Raw genomic sequence first — 20,481 nt, forward strand, 5'->3', positions numbered from 1 at the left:
CGGCGAGAGAAAGAGAGAGAGAGAGACGGACGAAGGAGCGAGCAGAGAGGGGAAAGACGTTGGCAGAGAAGGGAGAAATAGGAGCTTAATGCAATGGTGGGGCAGCTACGTTAGATGAGAGAGAGAGAGGCATTGAGAGGGAGGGAGAAGAAGGGAAGGAAGGGATGGCTTGGTTGTCTACTTCGGCGAGGAGGGTGCGTAAGACGAGCAGGATGACCATCGACCACCCTTCGCCGCGAAATGAGCATCAGCGCGTCCACTAGAAAGTCGACGTCCTCCGTAAGGTCGATGATCCGTGTTTAAATCGCGATTTGACTTTCAAAACGTGGGGGGAAGGGAGGGGAAGAGTATTGGATGACGGATGACCGAATTGATCTGATGTATTCGAATCCGCTTCCCTGGCCCGATCGATGAATCCGCGACACTTAATCAACTGATCGCCATCGAGTTGCGAGCAAACTTCGCGCATTAATATCGTGAATACAGATCGTGAGCCACGTAACTTGGGCATAGGGCGATTCGTGAAGAGGGATAAAAAAGAATGCCTACCCCACTCCCCCACGATTAGTCACGCGTGCGTTGCCATACGGGACACGAGGGAGGAGGCCATTTTTATACGACGGTCCCCCTTCTTTTTTATTCGTATATCTCAGACTGTTACACCCCCTTATACAAAAGCCCCCTACAATTTTTCGGTCAGTCGAGAATCCCGATTCGTGGCGGTCGCATGTCGCGCGCGTCTCGAGACTTGTATACTTATCTCTTAAATGAGAATTCGTTGATTCGCAAAGGAGGATCGTGTAAAGTCCAAGTGAGTCTACGCGACGGAGATGATCCGTGACGGTCGGACGAAAAGTTTTCAAGGACGCACCCTTAGCAAAAAGAGAGTACACGAACCGAGAGCCCGTTTGTCCTGGCCTCGCGTACTTACGTACGCCAGAACGTAACCGCGGAGTGTAAGATAGCGATCGAGATAGACAGAGACAGATAATCGGTTCTTACGACTCTCTCCTACCCTCCTTCCGAGAGAGTTTTCTTGGCCGGGCGAAACGGAGACGGAGAGCGGCCCCACTCTCTTTCTCTCACCCCTTACGACGCTTACCCCCGTACGAGGCGTCGGCGGAGTCGGCGGCGGAGAATCCCCCACCCACCTGGGCGCGGGGTGAAGGGTGAGGAGAGTTTGAGGAAAAGGGGGAGATAGAGCGCGCGCCTCGGCGTCGTGTCTGGTGGGGGCAAAGGAAAAGAGGGGTAGCTTGAAAACTCCTGTCCTACGGCGGCCTCAGTTTTTCGTCCTCCCGGAGGTAGATTTTCGTCGTGGGTGGACGCGGCCGGGGTCACGAGTCGGTCCACGGTAACCTGGGCCCGCGCCCGGGCCCGTCGGACCCGCGTACGAAATCGCCGCGGTAAGAAACGACGTACGGCAAAGGCGCCCCGAGGTGGCCAGAAATTTCGCGGCCGCGCACCACCTAAGACAACGCCCCTACCCGAACACGCGTTCTTTAAGGCACGAGGGGGTGGCTTTTAGTCAGACGCACGCGGTCTGAGAAGCGCGCCACCACCGGCCCCCGACGGAGAAGGACTTAGCGTTTCTCGCGAGCCGCAGACCCGAGTCAGTTTCGGTTCCTCCTCCGTCAAGGACTCGAACGCGGAAGAGGAGAGAGCTTTTCCCCCCCCGTCGTACGTCGTCGTCGTCGTAGTCATCGTCGTCTTCGTAGTCGTTGTCGTTATCGTCGTCGTCCTTCGAAGAGGAAGAACAGTGTCTTGGCCGATACCGTGCACGAAGGTCGCGAGCAGCCGGACCGAGGTGCAACGATCGTATTACGCGTATTACCGACCATCACCGACTGCCGCATCTGCCCGTCAGTCATCCGCACTTGGATCTCTCCAGTAAGGGGTCCTCCGGATTCTTTCTCTCGGAATATCCTGCCTCGGCTGATCTTGTGTCGCGAGTTGTGTGAACGTAACGACACTTGGCGACCGTGCGTCTAGGTCCGATTAATACACCCAATCATCAACGCGTCTGCTATTTGCCTCTTTTTCTACTTTCGTGTGATTTTACTCAGTTTTCCCCACTTTCGGTCCGAGACCACCACACTGACCCACCCCCTCCTATTCCCTGTTCCGAATCCTGACATGCCCGGTACGTCATCGTCGCCGTCTCGACAGTGTTTCGTCGCGATCGCACACGCTTCGATCCCCTCTCGATTTCCGGTGTGGTACGATGTGCTTCGGTAAGATCGCGAGAAAGCGAACGACGAGAAGGCAGATCGAGGAAAGGACGAAGGGAATCTCGATCGCCGTTATCTCGAAACCTCGAAATTGATGGTCACGCGAATCATCAGTTTGATGCTCGTGGTTGCGGAATTACATAGCGGACAATAAACGTAACGAATCGCCATGTCGCGAGTAAACGAGTTAGCGATTATGTGAATATCTGCGTGCGTGATCATTTCGGGCCGTTAATTTAGCGGGCAGCCGACAATGCTCGTCACGTCGCGTAAACCTAGTACACGTCGCGTAAACCTTGTACACGTCGCAACAAATTATTTGGCATTTCATTGACATCATCGTCAACGCGTCGACCCTATTCATCGCTCAGTGACAGCCCCTACAAAAAAAAATCTGACCGCGTGCTCGAAAATAATTCGGAAAATAACGATGTAATTTGAAAATTGCAGCAAAAATATAAATTCTCGATTTAACGAAGTAGCAGTAAAAAAATTATAATAATCGCGAACGTAATTTTACAGCAGTGAGCGGCAGTGTCATAGTGTAACATCGCGTTATTTTCCATGATGTTACGTCAATGTAAATCACAACTTCACGCTACATTCCTGAGAATATTCAGTGCTCTCGACATTTATTTTTATCCTATTCACTGTACTCTGATTTATTACTCATTGTTATATTGGCACTACTTTTATTTGAATAAATATTTGATTTATCGACATGTTACTCTCTTTCAGTTATAAACCTTTTCAGTTCTCCATACCGGCTTTCCTGAATTTTTGCATTACGCATGATACAGTCCCGTATCTTTCCCTTGTCAGTGCTGAGCACGATGCGACGGCAGAAGACGTTCGCGCACTTCGCTTTCGCACTTTGAGCCAGATGATTTTTCTAAAATGCGAAATTAATTGGAAAATCCGCGTCAACGACAATCGGTGTAACATAAAGAAAGACGTGAATTTGTGTAATGTTAAATTATCGACACGATAGCTGCAGGATGTGTCAAATGGGCGAAATTTACCATGCCGCTTAATTAGTGCGTGCTTCTGACAGTGCTGGTTGAAATTATTGTTTGTGTCGCAGCCGGAAGTGTAACCCTTCATAAACGTCAGTCGAAAGAGAATCGCATTTAACGTTACCTCGTAAAGTCATAAGATGATAAAATCTCGAGGCTAATATCTTCCTGATATGATTCGTAAAATTTTATTAGAATTCTTCTAATTCGATTCACGTCGCGTTATTCGGCACTCGATATTTTTGCACTGCGACAGCTGATTTTAGGCAGTGCCATCTAGCAAAAATCAATGTTTTAAATAAATGTGAAATGCTGTTCTCACGTACCGGGAGTCAGAATATTTTACATCTTAATATTATCGAATTTATAATCGGATCTTAATATTATCGACAGTCACAGTGAATTTTGTGACAGCCTTCGAACGGTCTAATACCTTCGAATATGTCTCATTGACATTCAAATGCTATCCTGATCGTGGACAAAACGTGTAAAACAGTTGCCTATGACGTAGAAAAAATTATAGTGTTGATGTTGAATGTTCGTCGTGCGTGACGTCGAACAACGCAAAAATGTATTTTATTTTTTTGGATTGCAGCTTCGAGCGGGAGACGCGTTGCAGCGAGAGATTCCCGCGTAGGAGAGGAAGACTGGACAAAGCGGAAGAAGCAGAATAAGACGAGCAAAGCAGAAGCAGAGAAGCAGAAGAGCGTAAGAAGACCGAGAGCCGAACGAGTAGAAGCGGGGTTGCAAAGAAGAAAGTGATTAGCGAATTGATCGCGCGTATCCGAAGATAGCGAGAAAGGAGATAGAGGACAGAAAGATCGGGAGAGTAGCTACGGAAGCGCAGAGAGACAAAGATCGAAAGAGATAGAGCGAGCGAGAGAGAGAGAGAGAAAAAAGAAAAGAGAGAGGGAGAGAAAAAGAGAAAGAATCGGAAAGAAAGCTCGACAGAGAACCCCGCGCTCATACATATATATTTCAGTGTGTTCAAAAAACGAGTGTACCTAAGTGCAATATTAATTAAACCTAAACGATAATAAGAAGCAACCACAACTACCATCGACGATATCGGTAACGACGAGCGGTGATCGATAATCGAATAGAATTCCTTTTAAAGAGTTAAAACGCTAGAGTCGCATTTCGAGGAGGAGTCATCGACGGACGCGACGCAGAAGAAGACGATCGGAGGAAGTAGGCAGAAGCAGAAACGGAGTGACGGAAATCCCGGAGAGAAACGCTCTCGTCCCGCTTAAGAGAAATCATAGAACTCACCGATTCAGGCCGACGCGCATAACAGCGGACACCAACTTTTCGAGCCTGTTCGAGCACACGCACACACACGCACGCACACACAACACGCACGCACATCCAACATAACGGGGCTAAAATACTCAGGGCAAAACGGGACGAGCGGTAATCATCCGCGAGTGCGATTTCTCACCCCGAAGAGGAGCGGAAGCCCTTCCGACCGATAAACGATTCGCGTCCGCGTGGACTATCCTTCTCGTTCACACCGTCCGGGCTGGGCAATCCTGAATTTTAACCTGAACTTAAGTGTACGCTAGAGTTTAAGTTAGATAGACGAAGGAAAATAGACCGTTCTCCTATTTGCTGGAGAACGTTCGCTCGCGCGCGCAACAACTCACGCAAAGCACACATATAAATCACACATACACACACATACATTTACCACACACCCAATCATATGAGGACACACAGAGGAGGGGGAGAAGAATAAGAAGGAGAGAAAAAAGAAAAGGACCATCGAGACCGAACCGCGAAAACGTGAACGAACGCAAACGTACGCGGCACGACAGCCACCTGCGTACGTAAGAAGTCATCACGATAAAAGACGCATTACGGACGTACAATCACCGATCGGCGGTGTTCTCGCGAGAAGCATCGCAACCGACAGCAACGACATAGGGGAGGCGCGATAGAAAAGAAGAGATCTGGGAGAGGATCCGGAAGAGGGAGTGGAGGAATCATAAGAGGAAGTTTCATGAGCCAGGCGGTAGGTAGCAGGGCCGGGAAGTCGCAGCAGGTGGCGAGTAACTGACGTTGCCCGCCGCCCACGTCGAAGCTCGGCGCGGCGCGAGGATCGTTATCGTTACGACGATCCCGAGGCTGAAAGGAGCGGCCGAGCGAGGAGAAAGATAGGAAGGAACGGCGGCGAGCGCAGAGGTGTGCCGGCCGTCGAGCTGCTTACCGGAAGGGGTGCGAAAAAGCGGGCAAGCTGCGCCGGAAGGGGGTAGCCCGGGCTTCTCGCGAAGGCCTCAAAATTTCGGACGCGACGGCGGCCCTGGACCTGCGTGCCCAGACGCAAGCCCAACCAGATTTCGGCCAGCTAGACCACCAGCAGCCGCAGCATCACCATCAGCAACAGCAGCCGCCGCAGCAGCCACAGCAACAGCCGCAACAACAGCAGCAACAGCCGCAACAACAGCAGCAGCAGCCGCAGCATCCGCAGCAGCAGCACAACCAAAATCCAGAGTCGCGTCCTCACCATCACCTGCCACAGCAGCATCATCATCAGCATCACCCGGGGAATCATCTCCACTCTGGCGATTCGGGGGGTGGGATAGGAGGTGGAGGAGGAGGCGGCGGTGGAGGAGGTGGCGGCGGCGGCGGAAGTGGCGGTGGAGGAGGTGGCGGCGGCGGCGGAAGCGCCGGTGGTGTTGCTGTTGTTGCTGGCGGAGGACCGCCCGGACCCGAGGACATCACCGAGCGGGAGGACGAGGAGGAGGACGAGGATCCTTGCAGCTCGCCGGAGCTCGACCTTGAAAACGAATCCGAACCCATGGAGATTCAAGCCTCGGCTGTCACGGCGGCAGCCGCGAACCTCCACACGCTACGCCAGCACGTATTTAAGATGTCGGATTACTGGCAGCAGCCGCAACGCGGTCCGCCTCAACATTCATCCGGCATACAGCATAGTCCAATCTCGAATTCGACGCAGCAGCATCAGCAGCAAGTCCAGCAGATGCATAGTCCGCTCGAGCAACAGCAGCAGCAACAACAACAACAACAACAACAACAACAACAACAGGCGGTTTCGCAAGTGCAGCAGAACGCGAACGCGACCCTCGGCCAAACTGCGAGTCCTCAACAGCAGATGCAGCAGCAACAACAGCAGCATGCGTTATCGATGAACCAGACTAACCAGGGCCCGCAACATCAGTCTTCCCCGGCACCGACGACGCCGTCGCCGCAAGCGGATCATCAGGGCGCCATTGCCTCCAGCATGGCCCAGAGTCTGCACAGCCTCGCCCAGGCGCAGACGATGTCACAGGCGTCAAGCCCGTCTTTGGCGGTCCAGGCCGTCCAAGCAGCTCAAGCGCTCAATCAGAATCTAACCCAAGCGCTTACACAAAATATGCAGCAAAATCTCGGACAAACCTTACAGCATAATTTGGCACAGAGTTTGACGCCGAGTTTATCGCCGCAACAGCAGCAACAACTGCTCAACCAACCGCAAAATCTAAGTCAAGCGAGCCAGAGCCTGCAACAGAACATCCAGAGCCAAGCGCAGAATTTGTCCCAGACGCTACAACAGCAGGCGCAGAATCTCACGCAGAACCTCGGCCAGGCGCTCAACCAGCAGGCGCTGCAGCAGCAGGCGCAAAATCTCACGCAAAATCTACAGCAAGCACAAAATCTCACCCAGAATCTGCAGCAGCAGCAGGCGCTCAACATGGCTGGCACCATCGCGCAGAACGGCGGTCTCGCCGGTATGTCGGGCAATCAACAGCAAAATTCACAAAACTCCATGCTGAGTTCGGGCGCGACCAGCCAGGACTCCCACGACGCCACGCTCACGGAGAAGCTCGTCAACGAGTTGCAGGTGAGAAGCTGCGGAACGAACCGGAGTCCCCGAGTTTTACATTCGCGAAAAAAAGTCTATCTCCCCTGTTCCACGCGCACATTATGCGCGCGTGCATACGTGTCTTTTTCTATTATCTTCCACTCGCGCGCTTCGCGAGAGAAACGGACGGGTGTCCCGCGACTCTCCGTATCCACTGCGAAGAGAGCAGCGATAAATAACTAGGGCGAGGCGACCGCGATAAAAATACATAACGCACCGATAAATAGGGTCATTCACTCGTAGGCCGACAGACGCCGGACAATACTTTCGAGCGAGGTTTCTCTCCGCGCGGGGAAAAATATTTATTCAACGACGCTGTCGTCCGGCAGCGTCGACGGGCCCTAAGTATTGCGAGATATCAAGGTCTCTCCTACATGTTGGCGTTCGTGTAAATAGCGCGGTTTCAACGCTTCGCGAAAGTTTGTCGTCTCGCACAAAAATGAGGCGCCAAGTTAGAACGTGCGTTACTAATGCAAATTCTCGCTCAACGACATACCAAATGCCACTTCTAACTTATCGCCTATGTAACGCGCTGCTCGCGAACAACGTTTGTGTGGAAAACCAGCTGAATTCGTACGCAATAGTTTTTACGTTAATTTAGCGTCATCTTAGCGTTACAGAGTCACATGTCATCAACAATTTCGTCGGTTTGATTACGTGACTGTACTCAGATACGCTGACCACGGTTCGCACAAATACACAGACGCACGTACACGCACACATGCACACCAATAGGGTACGTTGACTTACTACATCGTACTAACTTACACGATCGTGGGAGAGAGAGGGAGAGAGAGTTTGCGGGTGAGTGAGAGTGAATGACAGAGAGAGTGAGCGACTGAGTGAGTGAGAGAGAGAGAGAAAGAGAGAGGGAGGGAGAGTGAGAGAGAGAGAGAGAATGAGACCGAGAAAGCACGCACACGTCAAAGTAGCAGTGCGGTCCGCAAATGCGAACGCGGCCCACGCACACCAATGCTGAGAGATGCAGATACGTCGTCTCCCGGGGTTCTTGACCCGCGCAACACAGATAATACCATACGCATACGTCATACGGTACGCCGGGAAGATGTTACCAAGAAAATATCGCGCCGTGTTTCTGCGACGGCATGGGCCGCGGAGTCTCAATACGATGAGGAAAAGAGAGAAAGAAGAGCGTGAGAGTGCGTGTGAGTGAGTGAGTGAGTGAGAGAAAGAGAGAAAGAGAGAGAGAGAGAGAGAGAGAGAGAAGCAAAAAATCACATCGTATCTCCCGACAGATAGCGGAACTTTGAGATCGCGTTAGCAAGTCTGAGCATCGGCAATTTGTAATTAGAGAGACTATAAATATATCGCTTACAGGAAGAACCGACAGAACCGAGAAAATCTCTTAGCATGGAAACGTTTCGCGATATGATACACTTTCGTAGGAATCTCGTTTTGCATTATCAAATGATTATTATCGCAAGTACCGATATTAATTTACACCTTATCGGCCTCGATCGAGCGACTCCGTAACTATACCTTCTGCGTGCCCACACGAGATAGAAATACTCATTCCGTCACGCCGTTCTCGGCTTGTCATTGCCACGACAGAACGCGTTTGTTTTTATATTCGAAGTAGCACTCGCGGACTACCGTCCGACGAAAAAGAGCTTTGTAGTAGAGAAGGTTAGTAGCGCCAAAAGGACGACGAGGATCAGGGACTAACATAAGCTATCCTATCTTGCCTGATAGTCTCGTGCCTCTGCGGCGGGGCTTGGAGGTGCAGTAAGTGCCGGCGGTGGCGGAGGAATGGGCAACATCAGCGAACGCACCCTCGAGGAATGCTGGTCCACCCTGCAGCGAGTGAGTTGAACACTCAGCCCGTTCACAAAATCCCTTTTATTAACGCTCTCCTTGCCTATGCGCGTGTCCCTACCTTAAGTTCCTCGCTTTCTCTCACCGACAGCCGAGGTTCTGTGTCGCTGTCGTTTTTTTTCTTTTACATTTCATTTAACTTGTCGATCCTGCACGTCGCAGACGCGCTGCGTCTCGTTTCGCTCATTGACATTATTTTTCTTTCGTTTATCGACATGCAACGCCATTCAGTTCGCTATATTCTGCCCGATTATATGATTTCGCTTCCGCGCGAACTCCCCTGGAACGTCTCGTTTGCATCTCGATCGCTTTGCTCACTTATTCTGTTCGTTATTTTGATTTGGATGTTATCTTATTATTTTGTCTCTTTACCCGCTGGCATGTGTCGTATGTGTATCGTATATGTATCGCCGTTCGTTTTGTACCTCGTCGGCTGAATGTGTCGCCTTGTTCCTGTACATTGTGTAATAGTCTTACTTACTCGTAACTGACCGCCAGCGGCGGTTCGAACGATCCTCGTTCTCGCTTGCGCTCGTATTATACTAACGAGCGCGTCGTTACATCACACTAGAGATTTAACGGATGACGCGTGGTATGCGGCGAAATGTGCGTCTCGCCGTACAGTAACGTTTAGCGCTTGTGTCACGCACGCGGCGAGAAAGTACATCGATCGGTAAGCGGCAATTTTTCGGTCGACTGATATCAATCGCGTTGATGTATCCGATCAGCTTGCACGATCGTCGACGCGAGATGCATGTCGGGGCTCCCTTGCGCGACTTTGCGCCAACAACGTTGCAAGCACGAAAGTACGGGAAAAGAAAGCGGCACTAACGAGCCATGAATTACGTTAAACTGTCGACTGATGAACGGAGCGTGAGATCCCGGAAAGGAGAGTACGGCGCGGTAAAAAGGCGGGATACTCTCCCCTTCCTGCTGGAAACTTTAAAATTCTCAACCCCCAGGACGAAACAACAATTTGTTTCGTTAAGTAGCCGCAGCGCTCTTTTGTTTTTGCGGCTTCTTTTATTTTAGCGGCGATAGAGGCGGCGGTCGGAGTGACGGCGGAAAAGGTAACGGAAGGAGGTGGCGGGAGGCGATGGGGGGATGCAAAAGGGGGTTGCTCGGGCACCTCGTTCTCCCGCCGCGCCGTGTTCCACCTCGTCCTTCCTTTTCTTCCATCGCCACCTTAAAAGCCGTCCCGCGCCGCGCGCGCGAAGCGAAACTTTCGGAAAATCGCAAAAACGCCGAGCGATGGCGAAGTTTCCACGTTTCCCCGAGATTTAATTAAAACATTCGCCTCCTTTGTGCCGTCCCCACGCACCGTTCGCGGACCGAGCCGTCGAAGCGAGCCATCGTCCTTTCATTATGTCCAAGCGACGGGGACTGATATGAGTACCCTCTCGATAGGCCGGACTTGATTCTTAACTCTTAAAGCTTGAGGTTCATTAATCTGTTCATTAATCTGTTACGCGAATTTTACTTAATGTTAAATTAATATTATAAAATTATAAAAAAAGATCGTTGCGCATATAGTTATATTATATCAATTATAATACAATAGGATAACACAGCCTCACGGAAAAATCTCAAGAAGCTATGTGTGCTTTAATTAAAATCTATATTCTTCGAATCTTCAATCAAATTTAATTCAACTGGATTGTTTAATTAAGAATTGATAAGAATAACACACGCGTGTGCGATCAGCTGTTGTCTCTGACAATGACGCCGTCCTGATAAAAAAAAATTTCGGGGCACTTGAGGATTTATTGTGAGCTCGTGAGAAAGATGAAGGGTTCCGCGGAGTAGAGAGGACGAGACGAGTGCGCCACGATATTACATAAACATTCGCGGAGAACCGTTCTCAGGACCGGGGGTGCACCCGCGTTTTTTTGTTCTACCTCGCGCTACCTCGAAAATTAAAATCCAATTATTTCGACGCCTCTGCTCGACCCGGGTCGGCTGATTCAAATGAATTTTTTGCCCGCGCTTCTCCCCAATTCGCTCTTTCAACGCGCGTTAAACCGGTTCGTACGGCGCAACGATCATTGCCAAGTTGCATCCAGACCACGATCCACCCCTGATCGATCCGGAACTACGATTTCGGATTGAGCTAACAGCTGCCAGGAGAAACCAGAACCGTAAGGAAAGAAGGAAGAAAGGGGAGAATGGGAAAATGAAAAAAGAAAAATCAGAAGAAAGGAATACCAAAAGAGATGGAGTTGCTTTCCAACGAATGTAAATTATTGTGACGTATTATCGTTATCTCAATATGCATAAGAACCTCGGTGTAACAAACGTTTTTATATCGAGCTTTGCGCTGCATGGAAGCTAAAACATTTTGAGAATATCTATAAACTTTTGGTTAAATAATTAAATGGGAAACGAGAAAGACTAACGATAGAAATTTAATAAACTCACTTTCGATCGCTGCAGGATCGACAGATTTCTAATTATTTTAAGATATAACGAAGAAAATTAATAAAATGCAGGCGCACGAAGCGTGACGATAGTCGCGAAGTATATGATTTAATAATCGAGCGCGACACGATGCAAAACGATCAAATAATGACTACGTTCTTCTCGCTTCTCTTGCCACGATAGCAAAAAACGAAAAGAAGCGCATATTATCTATTTGGCGGCGTGGATACATCTCGCTCCGGCATGCAAATCCCAAGGATCCCAATCTTTCTCACGTTGCGTCCCTCGGAGAAGCGCAAGCCTTTTTTTCCTTCTCATGCCCGGAAGGCTCCCGTGTACTATTTAAATAACGGTTCTCGCGCGCGTGTCATTGTTTCACCGTTCTTCCTCTCTCAGCGAGTAACCCTTTTGGTTACCGGGGAAAGGCAGAGGGAGGTGGAGTGAGGTTGTTCTGTTTCGAGTCGAGGAAGAAAACCGAAAGGGCGGATGACGGGAGGGGAAGGAAGGGAGGTCAAGTTCCGTGCCGGATAGCCGTTACGGCAAAGACAGAATTACGACGTCTCAAGACGAGGGGTGCCCTCCCCTCCCTCGTTTTATCCCTTTTCGTTCGGTCCCGAGCGAATCGTCACGGAGTATCTTGGCTTTTCAGTAATTTTCTATGATTTTCGGATCGCATGATCGGCAACAATAACGCGCGCGCATCCGCGACCTCTTCGAAATCGGCCTAATCGAATGCGTTCGATCGCTCGTAAAAGTCGGTGAATCTGTGGAAGAACAGCGGGTGATAATGGCGATGGAGATTTGTTTCAGAAATCTAATTTTCTCGGAGAAAACAAAAACGTTTCTCACGAAAGCGTCGTCTATAAGTGACAGAAATAAGTAACTTCGAGACATCATTTCGCGAATGTAACTAAATAAAATGTAAAGTCAGAAAGAAAATAGCGCGAAAAAAGAGATATCAAAATGCACCTACTAGCGTAATTAGTAAAAAAGAATTTGTGAAAAATACCAGAGCGATAATACTGACGGTAGAAGTGCTCACAAAAGACTCGGAATTTTCACATTGAAATGATGATACGCAGCCCTTAATGACTTTCCATTCTGTTTCCACGAGTAATCGAAACCGTATGGATGCATTTCGCTAGCGGGCTGCATCAAAGCACGACTACCGTTCGCAAATGACATGTCAAAACTACGTGATCGGTACAAAGAGTCGTTTACGGCAGAGGAAGGTGGAAGATGCCGCGCGTCGCGACGGACCCGGGCCCCCGGCGCCGACGTGCACACGGTTCTTTCCTTTCTCACTTTTCTCCCCATTCCCCCGTCTTTCGTATGCGGCTTCGCCGTGACCTACCCCAAACAAACCACGAGAAAAAGAGGGAAGAGGAGCGGCGTGGCGACTGAGCCGCGGGGGCGGCGAAGAGCGCGGGGAGAACGCGCAGTAGGGAAAGAGAGAGAAAGAGAAAGAAAAAAGGGGAGAGGGGCGTCAAAGAAGCGGAGAGGGGAAGGAAGGGAAAGAGAGGATGGAAGAAAGCCGCATTCGCGCCCACACACGCCCGAGAGGTTGCAACACGCGGATGGCAAAAGAGTAGAGCTCTCCTCGTGCGAGAGAAGGAAGAGTGCGCGCGCGGAACGGGGAGGGGTACGCGGAACGGAGTTTATTCTTCGTGCTTTTTTTTATCGTTCGTTGACTCCGCGCTCCTCTGCTGCCGCGGCGAGAGTGCAGCGCGCTGCTCCACGATAAGATTGCACTCGCAGGGCAGGGGCGGCCGGGAGAAAGAGATAGAGAAAACCTTGTTCCACGAGACAGAGCGAAATCCGCCCGCGCACGCCATGCGTACCCGACGCTTATATTACGTTTCAGCGCGTATATCGCGGAAATATCCCGTCGTGGTATGTTCGCCGGAGGTTCGCGGGGAATCGAACGACGAATTTCGTCGCCGATTATCGTCCGACTTTCGCGAGAATTTGCGATAATATACGGAGTAGAACGACGGGAAGACACGTGTTGCGCGATTATCGCGCTCAGGACAGAAATACACAGGCTCGAGGCTATTCCAGAAGCGCGAACTCCTTTTTAATGACGTATGCATATATCAACAACAGTCGTGGTATTTCCGTAATGATTACATACATTACATGGCGAAGAAGACAAGAAAACAGAAGGGTGAGCGTCGCAAAACATCGGTTCTCCGATAATAGACGGGCGAAACTTTTCCGGTGGCCCACGCGAATATTTGTTGCGGGCAATTATGTCAATTAGCGGCACGTATTCGCGCGACGAACCAGCGAATTCGTTATCGAGCGGGGCATGCGAGCCCGCGCGAAACCCGCCGCGAGCGAGTAAAGGCGACGACGAAACACACACACTTCGCCGAGGTGACTGACCTCAAAGTTTCCCATAATGCATGCACGATTATAGGGCAACGTAGGGACCGCACTGTTTTCGGCCTTGGTGCACGGGGCGATATTACTCAATATACGTCACGAGCGTGCATCGCCCATCTATAAATTCGTCCATGTGAAATAATGCGGCGTAGCGAAGGAAATTCGCGACTCGCAAATAAATTCGCGTTCGATCCGTGGGCTAATTTCAAATTTCACAACAATCTCATAGATTTCGTATCGCGAATATTTTGCGATGAGTGTTATATGAGCGTCTAAATGGTTTCTTAGCGCGTCTGCGGAGCGACGTTGTACTCGGCAACGGTATTTCGAACCCGTCGAACCGAAAGGATCGAGATCGCTGACGTAAGATAATAACGATGCTACCGAGACAAAGAAAAATAATCCGTGACAGAGAGGAGCGTGGGGAGAGGACGAAAAGAGACACGGCTATAACTGGCAGAAAAAGCGGGGCACAAACGCAATGGTAGCGAGAGTTGCCATTTCGTGGCTCTCTCGCGGTCGAGAAATCTCGGGGTCCGTCCCGCGAGAGAAAGAAAGAGAGAGAGAGAGACCGCGCGCGTATCCGAGAACCTCTCTTCGCCTCTCTTCTCCTCTCTTTCTCGCTGGGGCCGCCGCGAGCGCGGCAAAAGATCGTTGCCCTTCTAAATATAAGTTTGCAAAATCGAACAGAGCAAAACTGCAGAGTTTTGCCGCGGTCTGCGCCGCTCCGTGTGTATATTGCCGCTGGATCAGCCCCCTTCTTCTTCTTCATCCTCTTCTTCTTCGTCCTCTTCTTCTTCTTCTTCCTCTTCTACTTCTTCGTCCGTTTTCTTCCTCATCGAGCCCTCTCTCTCTCTCTCTCTCTCTCTCTCTCTCTCTCTCTCTCTCTCTCTCTCTCTCTCTCTCTCTCTCTCTCTCTCTCTCTCTCTCTCTCTCTCTCTTTCTCTCTCCCCTCCCCCTTCACGCCTCCTGTATCCCGCCGTGAGCCATGTCGCTTAGTCCTCCTCCGCCACCGGATCCTCCTGGACGTTCTCCTCGTCCCCCTCAGTTCTACGTCCACCTCCACCATCTACTTCGATCTCCCTCTCGTCTGCCTTCTTTCTTCACTCTTCACGTCGCGGCCCCCCTCGTGGACCCACGGCCTCGGATCCCCACTGTCGCTCCGTGACCTCGGAGGTCCGCGAATCCGCTCCTTCGGCCGCGTCGACTTTCGGGCGAAATTCGCGCGTTCGCACGAAAGCGTAGTCGTAGGTCAGGATCTGGCTGCGAGAGCGCGGGAAGAAAGGAGAAAAAGAGCGAGAAGGATAGAGGGAGAAAGACGCGCGAGAAAGCGAGAGGAGAATTACTTCTCCGAGTTTCCTCCGCGGCGATGGCGAGACAGATATATCTGTGCATTTTGCGTGCACTCGGAGCTGATCGTTGAAATGCAACGCAGCTAAAATGACCGCGGTTTTCGCGATTTTCTAGACACGCGCGTGAACTTGGTGCTTTTAGAGTTTTTAGATAGATATATCTCTTTCGAAGAGTTCCTTGAAATAATTTGTAATAGAATTATGCTACAGAAAAAAAACCGATTTAAAAATCATTGAACAAATAAAACAATTGCGAAATTATTATAATCGGCATTGGTACGTTATGACTAAGGCGGAACTAAAATAACAGGAATTAATGCAATTAATCTTGAAAAATAAAGTGGCATTTTTTAAACTTTTATATAAAGGAAACAGAATAAAATATAAATTCATTATTAATATGACATTGTAAATTAACTGTCTTGAAAAGATTGCCATTTGCTCGAACGGGTCGACTACCGAAAGATGTTGGCCCAAACGTAGTCGTAGGTCAAGATCTGGCTGAGAATGCGAGGGAGAGGAGGACGCGAAAGAGAGAAGAAGATGGGCGCGTGGGGAGAGGAAAGGAAAGCGAGCGAACGAACGATCTCCGCGAAGAGGGAGGCGCGGAGAAGAAAAAGGCGCGCACGCACCAAGGAGCGGAGATAAAAAAGCACGAGCGGGCTGGAGGAAAAAATAGCCGATTCGGAATCTGTGTCAGCGAGGCCGTTCAACGACGGCAACGACGACGCCGACAACAACGGCGGTTCACCAATGTCACTCGCGCGTTGCACACCGCGAGAAAAAAAAATCCGCTAAAGATACGACGGAGAAGTAGTTGTTTCTTTATCCTTCGAGATTAAAAATGGAGGTCAGACAATTAGAAAGAGGGGAACCGATCGTCTCGCGGCCACGAAATTAACTCGGTCAGTTAAGAAAAAAAAAGAATCGCGATTTCCGCGAAAGAGAGGGTGTCTTTGTCGAAAGTCCCTGAAAGGCATCTTAAAGATATCGGCGTGAGCAACTCGTATATTGAGATACATTTTCATGATGCGGACGAAAATCGAGTGGCTGCAATAATTGCTAATTAAGAAAGGCGCGCCGGTATGCTGTAAATGGATTAAGACACACTTCTCTCTCCGCGCGTGAAATTTATCGTGCATTTTTGCACTCGAGGTATAACTATAACGCCGCGCGGATAAACGGAAAAGCAACGACCGTTCGGAGCCTGCATGTTGCAGCAGCCAGCGTTCCCGGCATCATCGTCATCGTCATCTCGTGCATGCGTGGGTGAATAGCCTGGCTCTTCCCGAGCGCGAGAGCGGGGGGAGAGAGTGAGAAGTCCGAAAGGTAGACGGCAATAGATGAAATGAGAGAGAAAGAGAGCTCGACGAAGAGACAACGACATGTGCAAAACTAACGCGAGACGAAGACGGAAGAAGCTGCGGAGAAACTATGAGAGACAGAGAGAAAAAGAGAAAGATGGGCACTGTCGGATAGAGACTCCGACTCTCTCCGCGCTTTCTTTCTTTCTCTCTCGCTCTATCTCTCTGTCTATTCCTCTCTCGTTTTAATCGTGTTCTTGTCCCGCCGATGGACGCAGGAGGAAGATCCACTCGGCGAGTTCGTTCCACGGGTCCGACCGTATCTTCCACGGGCCTTTATCCCCACTAGAATTTATGTCGTCACGTTACTATGCGCCTACGTCCCCACTAGAGCACGGTCCCAAATTTAACGGAAGACCATTGGTCGATCGCATACTACTTCCAAATTAGGAACTCCCTCCGTGCCAATCACTATTTTTGGCGGTCCGAACTAGGCGTTCTATGTCGCTCCCAAAACCAATGAAACGCTCTTCACCGACATGAGTCGTTTCGATGGCTATTTGCTATTTGATCAAGCTCGCATAGAGTCAAGTGGATTAACACATATATAGACCATTATGATCGTGCAACGAGATTTGTCTACTTGCGAAATCACTGTCTTTAAATTCTGTGAAAACCTGCCCGACTTTCGAACGACTTGGAGCGCGATCCTTGATTTAAACTTGGCGTCATCGTTGTAGATCTATGCAACCCTAGCCGTCCCTGAAACCCCCTGTAGATAGAGCGTGCGTTGCCGGCAATAGCAGCAGGCGCTACCCCACTCTCATACTCTCCTGGATCCGCTCTGGTGGCTTCTCGAGGCGAGTACTCTACCTTCGGACCTTCGCGCCAGTGCTCCCCACCGTATGATGTGCGGCCAATCCGCGACGAGGACGCCGGCATGAAGCCTACGCGGCGACGGCCAAACCGATTCTCGCCGGCGCCCCAGCATTTTATACGGAAAAGACTCTTTAACGAAGCACAAGGTGCGCACGCACGATCAACTTCACGCGACACCACGCGCGCACCGCGTCACACATACATACGAGAAGGCGAGAGTGCGACGAAGACGACGACGACGACGACGCCGACGCCGACGACAACGACTGCGACGACGACGACGACGACGACGACCATCTCCACCACGAAGACCACGACAGTACCGACCACGAGTACCAGTGACGTTTCTCGCTTCATCATCTCCCTTTCCTCTCCCACGCACTGTTAACCCAGTAAAGGAAACAGGAACCAATCTGGGCGTTTAAAAAAAAAGAAGCAACGAGTGGTAGATTATTGGGACCGAGAGAACGCAGGAATTAGCCAGTGAGACCGATCGACAGAAGACAGTGGATTCTTGAGAGAAAAGATCGAAAGAAGAGAAACAGCTACCGCTCATTATTATAGAAAAAATTTCATGAGGAAACCGTACCGCGTTCACACCATCTTCGAGGGGCCAACGTGTGGGGACTTTCGGGGGGGGACCGCGAAAGAGCCTCGAGGGTGTCGAACTGTCGATCTGTCTCGTCTCAGACTGAATAGCAATAACGCTTGTGAAAGAAGACTATTGACAACGTGTGCGCGGTTGACAGCTGACAGTGCGCTGGGTAGATCCTCTCGTCTCGTCTCGTCTCGTCTCGTTCTCCGTTCCTTCCTTTCCCGCTTCTACGTAATTTCAATTCCGTCAGTTCTCCAAACGCTCCTTCCTCGTTCTCTCCCCATTTTCTCGACTCCCTTCCCCTAACTTCGTACAGTCTTCTTCTTCTTCGTCACCCTCCTCCACCGGATCCGCCGCCCCCACCAGAGCGACCAGCCGCGCCGCGAAGTGCCGAACGATGAACTCGGGCAACAGTGTGCCATATTTTGTGATCTTTTTACCTAGCTCCTACCACTGCGATTTAACTGTGATCCACCTACTGTAAAGACTCGCGCACGAGAGGTAAGAGGCAATATGGAAACCCATAAATACACGAAGTCAATAGGAATGCGAGTCAAGTTACTTGCTCACCTTCTTCGAAAAAAAGTGATGGAAAAGGTAAACAAATAAACTGGTACTTGACCGGTCCCTCCATTGACTACGTGTAAACCTGGTATCACCGCGCGAGGGGGGAAGAGGGGAGCGACTGGACAGCAAGCGAATGTCCTGGCACCTCGTTTCATTTCCGGATTTGCTCCATTGTACCGGCTAACATGGCTAACTTGTCGGTAGTTCCGGTACCGCAAGCGGAACCAGCCAGGGCGACGTCTTCGCTGTCCACGCGCTCCTTCGTCATACGCATTCACGAAACCGGCCGCTTTAGCCTTAAGACAGGCCCCACGTCAAACATGTCCTTCCTCAGGATCGCGTACCGCGGTCACACATTCCGGAACGAGGACGACGCGCTCCTTCGAGCGCGAACGACACTGCCCACTGAATGACGCGACGCCGAGATACTCGAGAAGAAAGATCTCCGCGTTTACCGTTCGTGAAAGCCTTACACTACACGCTTCGCGAAAAACTTGCACTTTATATTCCCGCGGATGCTCTTCCCTTTCCGAACAAAGAAGATACTCGATCTGCCGGCACTCCGTTCGATCCTTCTCTCGAACGTTTTCCTAAATATGTCCCCTAACGAAATTATTCCAAATACTTATGTGAACAAATCTATAAAAGCTTTTCGCGAACTTAAAACGTCGATTCGGTACATTTTGCTTCGTTCATATTCTATGCATATAGTGCCATATATCTCCATCTTTCTCAACGCGGCAACGTTGGAATATGATTTTCGTGATATAATAAATAAAACTCATAACCAGACAATCACATTTAACGCTAAATGCGAACCGCGAGTGCAAATCAAGATCACGATCGCGGATCGACGTTGACCGTGTCTGTTTTTCGGGGTATACCGATCATGCGGGGAGGGAGGTACGAGGCGCGTCTCGACCTACTCCAACGTCGAGACGGACTCTGATCGACCTCCCGTGACGCTCCGTCACTTGCCAATCGGCAAGAAACTTATCCCGAACGCGGTTTCGTGTACACGGCTCGGCTGCATAAGTTCCGCGTAATACTATGTATCAGTATTTTTCACGACTCTCTCAAGCCAGCGCGGCAGGCGGCACCGTAGACGACGAGATCGCTTGCGTGTAGAAGGAAATGAGAGTCGAGAGTGAGAGGCGTGGAGAGTTTGTGGAAGGAAAAGAGAATAAGAGAATCGGAGAGAAAAAGAAAGAGAGTCGAAGATAGAAATTACACGTATGCTAATAAACTCTACGAGAACACTTATTATAAAATAAGAAGAAAACATAATAAACTCTTTCGAAACTGAGAATAAAAGTAAACCTCTGAAACTTTCTTTAAGATAATAAAAGACGTAAAGACTGCTTGGGGCGAAGGAGAGAGATAAATGAAAGAAAATGTTACGCGTGCTGATCGCGGATCGCGCGTACGCGCAAAAAAAAATTATTTCGCTGGCAAAAAGCCAACCCTTCCCCGCGCGTTTCTCGTGGGAATTTCGCCGGGAGGTTCCGACGAGGGGAGAAATTTGAGTTACCTGCGGGTTGAGAAAAAAAACTCACGATGAGCGAGTTAAGCTTTGTTTTGTTCGGATAACGAGCTCTGGCGCTCTACGAGCGGAGGAAAAATCATCGGCCCGCGATAGCCAGTCATCTTGTTACATCGTTGCGGTTGATCAACGGCGGGCAACAATCGGAGCTTGTACTCAACGCTGCTTAATGTTTCGTTCGGTATAGCTCGAGCGGTTATTTATCTCGACAAGCGATCTATTAAGCATTCCGACGCTATATTGTAACGCGCTTTTCCCCTTGGGTTCCCCTTTTTCGGTACGAGCATTCGCTTTTCCGAGTTCGTTGACACCGTCGCCGCCGCGCGATTCGCGAAGCGCGGGTGGAACCGAAGAAAAGATAGAAAAGACGAAAGGCGGGAGACGAGGGGGACGGGATTTAATGAGAAGAAAAGACGCGCGGTACACGTCGCGGAGAAAGGGAGGGCGGAATGAGAGGCTGGCGGGGAAAGAACCAGAGAGAAAGAGAGAG

The 20,481-nt window shown here is 50.2% G+C and overlaps 1 protein-coding gene and 2 long non-coding RNA genes across 16 annotated transcripts in view; 2 read left to right on the forward strand and 1 right to left on the reverse strand.

Moving 5' to 3' along the window:
• The window catches only part of LOC143901041 (uncharacterized), a 29,428-nt gene extending 25,449 nt beyond the window's left edge, over positions 1–3,979 (forward strand). The window contains exon 2 of one of the 2 annotated variants that reach the window (XR_013257940.1): positions 3,840–3,973. This is a non-coding gene — a long non-coding RNA (uncharacterized LOC143901041). Of the gene's footprint in view, positions 1–3,839 lie in introns of both variants that reach the window. The other variant, XR_013257941.1, reaches the window with a different exon arrangement.
• LOC143901042 (uncharacterized) overlaps positions 1–20,481 on the reverse strand; it is a 258,202-nt gene that overhangs the window by 154,640 nt on the left and 83,081 nt on the right. The window lies entirely within an intron of this gene.
• Positions 5,378–20,481, forward strand: part of Dati (zinc finger protein datilografo) — an 83,231-nt gene continuing 68,127 nt past the window's right edge. For 2 of the 3 annotated variants that reach the window (XM_077412934.1, XM_077412936.1), the window contains exons 1-2: positions 5,871–7,088; positions 8,823–8,933. In XM_077412934.1, coding sequence (XP_077269060.1) covers positions 6,045–7,088; positions 8,823–8,933 — 1,155 coding nt within the window. In that variant the 5' untranslated portion in view covers positions 5,871–6,044. Of the gene's footprint in view, positions 7,089–8,822; positions 8,934–20,481 lie in introns of all 3 variants that reach the window. The other variant, XM_077412937.1, reaches the window with a different exon arrangement.

Source organism: Temnothorax americanus, unplaced genomic scaffold (genome assembly GCF_048541705.1).
Source record: "Temnothorax americanus isolate GAGA-0224 unplaced genomic scaffold, ASM4854170v1 Scaffold31, whole genome shotgun sequence".
In the NCBI taxonomy this organism is placed as follows: domain Eukaryota; kingdom Metazoa; phylum Arthropoda; class Insecta; order Hymenoptera; family Formicidae; genus Temnothorax; species Temnothorax americanus.